Source organism: Diadema antillarum, unplaced genomic scaffold, assembly GCF_040938485.1.
Source record: "Diadema antillarum isolate AM-2024a unplaced genomic scaffold, OU_Dant_1.0 seq00000637_RagTag, whole genome shotgun sequence".
Classification (NCBI taxonomy): domain Eukaryota; kingdom Metazoa; phylum Echinodermata; class Echinoidea; order Diadematoida; family Diadematidae; genus Diadema; species Diadema antillarum.
The window spans coordinates 1615229-1627217 of NW_027271554.1; the positions used below are offsets into that span (position 1 = coordinate 1615229).

General features: G+C 38.2%; 1 protein-coding gene across 1 annotated transcript in view; it reads right to left on the reverse strand.

Moving 5' to 3' along the window:
• The window catches only part of LOC139736339 (Golgi-associated plant pathogenesis-related protein 1-like), a 30135-nt gene extending 25469 nt beyond the window's left edge, over positions 1-4666 (reverse strand). The window contains exon 1 of the mRNA XM_071647094.1: positions 4337-4666. Within this exon, the coding sequence (XP_071503195.1) occupies positions 4337-4373 (37 nt within the window). The 5' untranslated portion in view covers positions 4374-4666. The remainder of the gene's footprint in view (positions 1-4336) is intronic.
• Positions 4667-11989: the final 7323 nt, after the last annotated feature.

The following is an 11989-nucleotide window of genomic DNA, read 5'->3' on the forward strand; positions in this document are numbered from 1 at the left end:
ATTATGTAACATAATTATCGGAGAGTCGGACAGTTCCCCCATGACAACTAAAACACACAAACATGTATGAATAGATACACACACACACACACACACACACACACACACACACACACACACATACACACACACATACACACACACACACACACACATACACATACACACACACAAACACACACACATACACACACACTCACACACTACACACACACACACACATACATTCAAAAACACATGCAGACACATTTACGCACTGTATTGCACCATGCAGCCAGTAGCTCCACGATTGCACTACAGCCTCTTGTTTCTATGAATTCATTTAGACAAGGCCGATGTGATTAATTATTTCTTTCTGCGTTGTCTGCATGTGTGCCAATCTATTGCACGGATTAAGTCAGAAATATATGGGGAAAAGTAAAAAAAAAAAAAAAAGGTGCCTTATTACCCATTATGATGAGAGTTGAGAGGATTTATTGCATAACCTAAATATAGGTTTTCCCGGCCAATTTCGCACTTTTGTCAGTCCAATTCCTAATTGCTGCATTCAATTTAGCAAAATTTAGCGTAGATGACATGTTCGGTAGTTCAATTTTATGATCTCTTCATTCAAATTCATTTTGGAGCATTCAAATTACCTTTAGCCTAATTCTAATTAACACTTTTTCAATTGAAATTCGTAAAACAAGCACCATTTCGTTCTTCGTTCATTCAATTTAGAATGATAAAGTCACGTGATCACGAACATGCCGCACTCGTTCATTCAAATTCATTTTTGGGCATCCAATTTAACATCTTTTGCAGTCAATTTAGCACGCATGTTTATGCTTTGATTCTTTCTTTATTTTTTTTTTTTGGTCAAAATAGTTGTTGTTTTGCAAGCGTCATTACATTTTATATTTTCGTACTTATTTTAGAGATTTTGGCAACAGTTTTTTTTTTCCTTCAATGTCCTTAGTGATTCTTCCAGTATCATATGGCCACAACTTATCTTGCCGTTGAGTGCTTTATTCCGAGTGTGTCGGCCAGTTCTAGGAAGTCAAGGTTATGATCATTAAATGTTCCTATAATTCTTTTTCTGTCTTCTTGAGAAATACGTCTGTATCTAACTTGTGCTGTCATGACTGTAAGAAGATGAAGTTAATCTGTAGTATTGGTACATGTAGGCCTAAAATGACATGTATGAAAGAAAAGGGGCGTTACAGAACAACAAACTCGAGTTACATATGGTAAAAAATATGATACTTTTACTGCTTAACAATGCGTGGATGAAACAAAAAAGTCACATAGAAATACGCGTTTAAATGTTATCACCTTTTCAAAAAAAGAAATAACATGAAGTTAATTTGAATGAACATGTTAGGAATTTGACTGCCCATACGCGAAATTGAATGACTGAAATGCCCCTCTCGGCCAGTGTTGGCGAATTTGAATGACTGAAGAGCACGTGCCAATTTGAATGCTCGTTTTACGAATTCGAAAGGCACATGTGCAAATTTCGTTGATCGAAATGCTAAATTGAACGACCAACTTGCAATTTTGAATGACAGAAAGTGCAGTGACGAGGATTTTCACTAAATTGAATGAACCTTTTATCAAATGGACTGACAAAAGTGCGAAATTGGCCGGGAAAACCTATACTAAAACTGTAAATAACAGTGAAGATTGTGCATGGGAAAGCAAGAAAACAAGAAAAGTGAACAATGCACGGTATGACATTCAAGTCAGCTCGTAGCCGATATGAGTTTGTCTTCATAGTGATAATGTCGTTTAGGGGCCAAAAAATTATGATCCCTGAAGTTGTAACAAACCAAGCAGATAACGAAAAGATACTTTTCTCAAAGAGAAACAGAAATCATGAGTAGATTTCTATAGTAATATAAATTATCTCATGTAATGACGACAGGATTGCCAACATTGTTTTGTTTCGTTTCATTCATAACAACGTCTGTGTTCAAATTCATGAAATTCTTCCGTCGAGGTGTTTTTTTTTTATCATGGCTACTACTAAAACACTGACCAATTCAGTGTTTATTTACGTCGATGTAGGGCAATTTGTCAATCAGTTGCAACGTCTGTGTTGTCGACTTTATGTTATATAGCAATTAATATAATCATTTTTAGATAGTCATATCTTGCAACCCACAACAACCCGTAAGCATTGATGAAACGGAGAGACAGGGAGGATATGGAATGAAATGAACCACCACCACCAAGAACAACAACATCATCATCAACAAGAACATCATCAACAACAACAACAACAACAACAACAGCAACAACAGCAGCAGCAGCAGCAACAACAACAACAACAACAACATTGTTGTTACTATGGATCGTAACAAATCCACTACGAATATAATTTCAATGTGACATTACATATTGAGGGAGAAAGATTTGCGTTAGTATACAAATGATGCACAGGATAGAGTGCGTTAGTGGAGGCGTAGCGCACTCGAGGGTATTTACAATTGTGAAACATGCACGAGGCGAAGCCGAGTGCATGTTGCACTACATTGTAAATACCCGAAAGTGAGCTGCATCTCCACTAACGCCACGAAATAATCCTGTGCATCATTTGTTTTATAAAATGGGTCGGAAATTCGAAAACTAACAACATTTATCAGCGTTTTTCACGTACCTTTGTGGGTGGGTCAAGACGTCCGAAGATGTTCGTCCCAAACATTTACGCACGTCGCGCTCGGAAATCCCGCACATATAAGTATGATGGGGGGTTGGGTTTCCGGACACTTAAGTTCCCGCATGAAAACTTACTTATTTTACATAGAATATGCACCCTTTCCCTTAAAGACTTGATATAGACTCCTCATATAGGCCTACTAGACAATATACTCTGAAAATGGCGTGAGAATTAACCTGCTAAATCGTTGGATTTGCCCTTCAAAGTGACTCCATGTACGCGTCCGCCGCGGTCCCACAACGCTTGGTCTACTGTATGTACGTAGGCCTATACGAGTATACGTACGCCACAAAATTGCACACATGTTATGCACAAGGGAAGAAAGGCCGGCCGGCCGGCAGCCCGAACTAGAAGTTGTTTACAGGATTGACAGCGCGTATGCATGCAATTCAAAGGAGCCGCCGCGCGCACAGACGATCGGCTTTAACACGCAGTGCAATGGGACTAGAATAACCAAAGCACACGTGACTCATTTCAGCGCTTCCTATTGGCTACATTCTTGAACCCATTTTATAACAATTAATAACACCATGTGTACAAGGGATCGTGGCTTGGCAAAAGAAGAGACTAGAAAGCGGAGAGTTGAGGAGGGAAGCGACATAGGAAGAATGTAAGAAAGGCAAATGCAGAGTTTGTTCACAAAAACCGATAAGTTCATATTTTTCAAATGGAGATATTTGAGATTAAAGGTCAAGAAAAATAAACAGAATGATAAGAACAGTTTTGCTTCTTTTGACCATAACTTCAAAAATCTACCTTTATAATGTAGTGACCAATATATCATTTAAAAGGTATTATTTTGTACTTTATGACAGAGACCGTACTTCAAAATCTTCAAAAATGGACTTATCGGTTTTTGCGAACAAACTCTTCAAATATAGTATAACGATTGAGGGACAGAAGAGAGCTGGAAGTTGAAGGTTGGAAAATTAATGAGATAGGAGAGAGAAGTGAAGATTCATGAAACCAAGGGAGAGAGAAGCGAAGTAGATGAACGATATTATACTTTAATCTTTTTGTTTGTTTGTTTGATTGTTTGATTGATTGACTGATTGATTGACTGATTGATTGATTGATTGATTGATTGATCGATCGATTGATTGATTGATTGACTGATTGACTGATTGATTGATTATTTGTTCGTTTATTAAGAAGTTAAAGAGAGACCCGCGGAGGGGAGAAGAAAGTAGAAAAGAGAGCGAACATTCGTAGTTTACCACAGTGTGAATGTCCTCGCATTGACAAGGATTGTCAATAATAGGCAGTGCATGAGTTACGCAATCCACTTTCACTGTTCAGTAAACATTTAGAATAAATATAACAGAAAATGTTTCGAAGCACATTCTCAATCGTCGATACTATAACTGCCCCATTACACACACAAAGGACTAAAGCGACTTAGTCCGCACACATGTAAATTTACCCGTGAGTCTTTTAAGTTGTTTCATCACTGATACTTTCGCAAATGAACAAATAACCAATGTCTCGGCAATCTAGGCTATCTATTATGATACTTGTGGACTATCCGTAACATGCAGAGAACACGATATACTTCAGACGATGCTCTAAATGAATAAGAGAGAATGCGCGCCAAAATTTAGTCGGCAGGCGATCATGTACGGAAGACCAGCTTACCTCCCATCCCTTGGTCGCTGCTCTGGCATCCACCCATGATTCCAGAAAGTCAAAACTCTCTGAAACGTCGTTAAAAGACAAAAATCAGACAAGATTCAACTTCCAAGACAACGCAATGTCGGCGACAGAGAAAGAAGTCCGCCGTTTCGATCACAGTGGGAGATACAGCCTTTTATCCTCCTCTTTCTGCGTATGTGTGTTGCTGATTTGTGACCAATGAAAGGGAATCGATCCCAGTTCAAACAAGACTTGTCAGTCTATTCAAGGATCTGCGGTGAGCAGCGAAGGACGTCGCCGTGTACGCCACATCAAGGGGCACACTCGGACGAATTGAAGAAGGATCAGTTTTTATGATAGTGACGCGAAGAATATCAATGAAGACGGACACTCACAGCGCACCGTTTCGCAGGTTCCGCATTAATCCAAACACGCCAAGGTCCGCTGTTATTGTGTATCAGTATGTCACGCAATGGCTAACCAAGACAATCTCTTTCTCGCGCTATATGTCTTTCGTGGATCCGCTTCGCAAACATGCGTAGGAAGTCCGGAAGACGCGGTACAAGTCGGCCCACATCCGATATGTCTGTAACCGAGGTGATTTAATGTTGTATATCTTCCGATTGTTGTTTGTATTTTTACTCCGGATCAGAACGCGCCCCAAACCTAGGTTATTAAAGACGCCGTGTGACAGATCACCTCCCTGGACAGATCGTGTTGGCCTAATAATCCCACGCGCATGATCGAACTGCGCTAACTGGATGTTTAATATGGACGATACAAGAAACACTCAGGCATATATACAATAGTTTTGGAAACTTAATGTGCTGTTACTGCCTTGTGGCACCACTGTCTTCAATCAAACTATACAATACGCGTTTCCGAAATACTTCATTCAAACGCCAATTCCTATGCATCTAAGGGAGAAAATGAGTATGAAAAATCAAACAGTAAATAGATATACAGTATGGCATTGAGGATCAAGCCACGCAGACTAGTCATTCTCACCTGGTAACAGTGTTGAATAGTAATATACAAAATGAAACGGAAAGGATTATACTAGTACTCGGCACAAAAGACAATACATCCAGATATAGGTCCCTATTATGTTATATTGGTTATACATAAAGATCCATGCCAGAAAATGGTTTCCAAAAGTCCATATCCCATGTCATTACTCTAAGAGCAGATCGAGGCTTTAATACAAACATTACAACATTTCAGTCCATGGTCAAAAACGCGATACTTCTATCTTCATCGGCCATCAAACTGTCCTTCAGCTGTATATAGGCGCTTTAAAGATACCCTCTGTACTCGAAAGATAATTATGATAGGCGGGAAATAGCAACGCAGAAGTGGTATGTAAGAAAATTGATGTCTGCATGTGTATGTGCATATACGCAATAAAAAAAATGATTGGAACATTGTACACCATGTTGTTTTTAAATGCTTTATTCCTTCACCACCGCAGTGAACTTCGGCACTACCGATATTATCTTCCCTTCAGGTTGTCATGCTCAAAGTTCAAACATTCTCCTCCCTCCTCCCCCCCCCCCCCTCGCTCTCTCCCCCCCCCCCCCTCTCTCTCTCTCTCTCTCTCTCTCTCCCGTCTCTCTCTCTCCATGCAGTGGCGGATCTACGGGGAGTTAGGGGGTTAATCCCCCGGGGACGACTCCTATTTTGTGTTTTTCTTTGTTTTGTGTGGGTTTTAGGGGGTTAAGCGCCCCCTTTGGTTTTTCTGTCTTGTTTCTTGCTAGTCAGCGGATATTTGGAGTGTCAGCAAAATATGTTAATACCTTTATTATTGTTATTATTATTATTATTAATATCATCATTATCATTATTATTATCATTATTATTATCATTATCATTATTATTATCATCATCACCATCATCATCATCATCATCATCATCGTCATCATTATTATCATCATTTTGGCCTTTCATCTGATTTTGGAAGAGAATAGGCAGCCAAAAATGTGAAGACTATTGATCTAATATACTTATCTAACAGTGGATCGCCTCAATCGACACGTCTACCTACCTTCTTCTCTACTAATAAACCTTTGGCTGTAGGTGACATCATTGAGGTTTTGAGTTTTCTTCAGTTTGTCTGCCCTCTGTACCAATGAAATGTGTAAGATCGCAACTGCTGATCTACATTTAAAAAAAGGGGGGAACCAGCGGGAATCGAACCTATTCGAGCAGCAGTTGCGATCTTACAAGTTTCATGCCTCAACCTTCACCTCTCGCTTTCAAGTGACACCATTGTAGAAGAAACTCTTATACAGTTTAAGTGCAGAATGGCCTGTTAATTTGACCACTTTCACAGATCTCATCTATTCAGTAAGACATTCATTGTTTCTTCACAATAACACTCAAACTTTGAAAAAGTGCAATTTGTTATTGTTGTCTTGATAAGTTCATGTGCTCAGTCATGCATGACATTATTGTCAATAAGTATCACTAGAAAGAGGAAGAGTTCCCCTTTCTTCGTAAGCAATATTGCCCTCTCCATAGCTGACAATAACGAAATAGCAGCCCTCCACAGTTGGATGACCTTTTTTTATACGCAATGTATAGTTATCCAAAAAGTATACACGTGTATATTATTTTTCATCAATATCCGTCAACTCGTCTTTCATCATGGGCGAATGTACAGGAATGATATTACAGAAATTTTGGGTGCTATTATACAGGAATGATATTACAGAAATTTTGGGTGCTGAGTGGACGTTATTTGTATTTCTGGTAGTTTATAAGGACCTTTTTTCTACTTTGACTGGTAAATTTTATACACTAGTCTTATTGCAATTGAAGTACCAACGTATAGGAGTTTCCTATATATTTTCTCTAATCGATCAGTCAACATTTAGCTAGCCAGCTGATATTTGTCTTGCCTATCTGTTTATCTATCAATCTGTCAAATAGAACTATCACTTTATCGTCATCTGTACCTCATGTCTTGTATGTTTTTATATATTAGTGTAAATAAAGCGAAGATAACAGCTCTTTCAGTCCCGTTGGTTAGCATAGTTTTCGGCGATTTAAAGGGATGGTACGGTATTGGTGGAGCTGAGGATCAAAAACAAAGTAAAACAAAGCGATCATAATAAAATGTGGGTCCCACATTTTATTAGTATTGCTCTGTTTTGGGTATCTCAGCCATTTCATAACCAATTTTCATCAAATAAACGTTGAATTCCTCTTGGAATTACATGCTCTTTCATATGATTATTTCATTAGAGGTTTCTCATTATCTCACCCAAAAATGTTAAAAACCCGAAGTTAGGTCTCAACTAAAACTATACGAGCCCTTTAAGACGAAGTAACCCCAAGAATTGCGGGTTTTTTTGAAGGCACGAATACAAACACTATTGAATACATCGGTAATCACTTGTAGAAAATTAAGCAACCTGTTAAAACTGTTGTTGTTTTTGTTATTTTGTTTTTAAGTGCTTGCAAAATAATAAACCTCTCTTAGATGGGAACTTGAATGAATTTACAATATTTTAGCGATATCGACAAAATCTGAACAGAATTTCATAAAATGTCATGGTAAAGAATATCAAAAGAGCACTTGCCTGTATATAGAGGGTTATATGGAGAATGTTTTTAGTAACAAGTTGATGAAATTTGTGTGTTTTCATTTAAAGCGTGACATTCTTAAGAATACGTAAATTCCTAATATCATAAAACTGTAACTAAACATGGTAATCGTTGTTGAGTTCCCGTTTAGAGAGGGCGGTATACATGGATTCAACCAGCAGCATTGTCATGATTGTAAACGGGACCTGGAGTCCGATTCATGAAAGTCTTATATAGTCCATGGGCCAGGCCAGATATTGGTACCATCTGAGGTGGCAAAACCTTTTTGGTGTCATTTTGTTTGTCGGGCATAGATATGCTTATCAAGCTATGATAGCATTTCCAAATGAGTAGCTTAGTCATAGTAAATGATTTTTTAACCAATTTGGTTTCGTTGTTATATCCCTATACTTCTGAATCGAAACTAACCGCCATACAAAGAAGAGCACAGTCTTCTGTATGTTCCATAGAGCTGTAAAATGCAGCTCTATGGTATGTTCACAGGTGTTCTGTTGTAAACGCGGTGCGCTTAGTCTTTATTCAAGGCCGCGAAGGGAATATCCAAAGGTTATGATGTCCACAGCGCTTAGTCCTTATTCTAGACGGCGAAGGGAATATCCAAAGCGTATGATACAGTGTATATCCTTTTATCTAAAAACAACAGCAACAACAAAAGCAATTCCTAGTGAATTTTACCGTATTTTTCAATCATTTATCATTTTCCTGTGAAAACGCTACGGTGAAAATGCTGATACCACGCCAATGTCGCTTTATTTCCCTCCAACAATATAAGATAATGCAAAAACAATGTACCGGTACACTACGATACATTATAATGAATGATATTGTAAATGAACAGAGTGATTTTTGTTTAAAACTGATGTATTTGTTGATAGGGTAGTATAAAAACAGTATAGATAATCCCTTTTATGAGGAACTTTATATATGATAACGGTACATTGGTCTAGATAAAGAACTAAGCGCACCGCGTGACAGCTGTGGACATCATAACCCTTTGGATATTCCCTTCGCTGCCTTGAATAAAGACTAAGCGCACCGCGTTTACAACAGAACACCTGTGGACATACAGAAGGCAGTGCTCTTCTTTGTATAGCGGTTTAGTTTCGATTCAGAAGTATAGGGATATAAATACGAGACCAAATTGGTTAAAAATTCATTTATTATGACTAAGCTACTCATTTGGAAATGCTATCATAGCTTGATAAGCATATCTATGCCCGACAAACAAAATGACACCAAAAAGGTTGTGCCACCTCAGATGGTACCAACAACCCATTTTTCGGGTCTTGGCCCATGGACTAATACGAGAGACTCTTATGGTTGCGCTCATAAGACACACTTATGAGAGACTTCATAGAAACGATTCTATCATCTCTTCGAAAGTCTCACATAACTACAAAATGAGCGACTTCGGCCATTCTGCGATCTACGTAAAGACATTTATGTGATGACTAGGCCTTCATGAAACGGATCCCTGTTTTATTTTTATTTTTTGGAAAAAAAAAAGAGACCAATCATGGCAATGATCATGTCGCTCACGATATCTGTGTAAAGAGAAAAAAACCATGCAATTCATTCAAGCGTATGGCACATTGTGCCTGGTTGATACCGTTTACTGACTATCGCTAGTCACCTGGGGCGAGCCACGAGGGGTCGGCATCATTCGCCTCTTTTCTTGTGTCGGTGGGTTATTATAAAGAACCAATTAACCGGGTTAGCACCCTGCTCTTTGCGATGAATGAAGTGGGATCGTTTAATACGTGCGTGAGTAGAGGCTAACCCACAAACGGGACCGCCATCAGATTGACAGAGAGAAAAACCGATATAACAATGCATTGTCGTCTTTGAAATATACAGTGGACGACTTTTATCTGTTTGTGGGGTTTCCATGTAACCCGTTTATGTTTATATGCCTATATGCAATATAATAATCGCTTTTATCATCTGGTCCACTGAAGCGGTACTGTGGAACCTTTGTGTGCAGCTTTGAGTATTAAATTGGCATATAAAACACCGTAGCATTGTATCATATACACACTACCTGGCATAGACAGGTTTCTCTGCTCAGTTCACTCTGTCTAATAAACAATTTTGTCGGAAATTGGATCGCCGTTAAAAAGGCAAAAACACAAATTTGTCTTTGGCAACTCAAACTAATTTGGCACAATAAGCGATTTTATTCTTTAATCATAATTCAAACTTGTGTTCCACTTTGACGACTCAATCAGTGAAGAGTTTGTTCGCAAAAACCGATAAGTCCATTTTTGAAGATTTTTAGGTACGGTCTCTGTCATAAAGTACAAAATAATACCTTTTAAGTGATATATTGATCACTACATATACAGGTACATTTTTGAAGTTATGATCAAAAGAAGCAAAAATTTTCTTATCATTCTCCTTATTTTTCTTGACCTTTAATCGCAAATATCTCCATTTGGCAAATATGGACTTATGGACTTTTTGCGAACAAACTCTTCTAATATTCCCCTCTGAAATGCAGGCATTTAAATTCGTTAATTATCACGCAATTTCAAGTAGTTGCTGTCAGAGTTAACTAAAAAATGTGAGCTTTAATTCGTATCCAAAAAAGGAACACGGGAAAGATGAAGATGATAATGAGGAAGAAAAATTATAAAATGAGAGAAAAAAAAAAGAAAAATGAAAAAGATGAAAGATGAAGCCAGAAATTTGACCGTAAATATTGTACTTCGTAGGTATGTTTGTGAATGATTATGTGTGTATGTTACTTTAAAATGTATATTGTGTCCAGACACGACTGGACACGCTTCTTTTTAGCTAAATAGGGGGATTACACTTGTTTCTGAGTCGATTAAGAAAACACATGCATTTTTTTTAGTAGTGAAACAGAAGGACCTCTTTCCATTTTTTTTTTTTGATGAGCCTCTTGACAATTTTAGGACTTAACTGAAACAAGTTGCTTAAAGTAGATAATAATAATTATAGTCGGTTCTTTGAACGCATAATACCATAAGACAAAATTAATGGAAACGAAATCTTTCAAATATTTTTCTATCCACATGTAATTAACAATTATCAAACAGGTGAGTTTTGAACACAGATTTGAATTTATCAAAATCTGTACTGCATCTAGTACTGAGAGGGATATTATTCCGTAATTATGGTGCCATTTTTCCAAAAGCCCTATCACCAAATGTCTTAGATTTGACACTTACGCCATTCAGAGAGGACTTTTTTTATTCTTATTTTGAGGGCAATCAGTTATACGACCAGGATGATATGGCTTGATGAGCTCATTGAGGTATGCTGAGGCATTTCCATGAAAACATTTGAATACAAAGGTCAAAATCTTAAACCAGATAAGAGCTCTTACGGGCAACCAATGAAGATAGACTACGAAGGATGGGATACGAAACAAAAAATACATTAAATCTTTAGTGTATTCTTCTTCTTCTTCTTCTTGGTTTTCTTCTTCTTCTTCTTCCTCTTCTTCTTCTTCTTCTTCTCCTCATCCTCCTCCTTCTCCTTCCTCTCCTCCTCCTTTTTCGTTTTCTTCTTCTTTCATTTGTAGTGTGTGCTTCACATAATCACACTGTATAGTGGTGCGTGCACATCAATCAAACCATGAGCGTATATAGGCTCTCAGTCAAAGAGATTTTTCTTCTCCTCACTCAGCTCTTTGGCTCTCAGTACACACTTAAAATTCATCGGAGGAATACAGTACATGTACTTGCTACAACTTGACTTCCCGTTATGCCTTGGAAGCAGGAAGGTATTAAATGGGAAGTTAGCCGGATCCTCCTTGACCTTGAGTGCATTCCATTTCCTGCTGGTGGTCCTGCCCCTGGGTGCGCCCAGTAACACACCCTTGACACACCTTTTGTGTCAGCCAATCGTATCGAAGCAATTTGCCAACGCGAACTTCCACAACAATTTACCATACTACGATCAGCTCTTGAACCTGTGCCAATTGTGTGTCTGCCTATCTACACTCGCCCTAAATATATCGGCTTCTGCTATCGACATTCATCCTAAGAATCACAGGGTACCGAATGCGTACGCTGAACT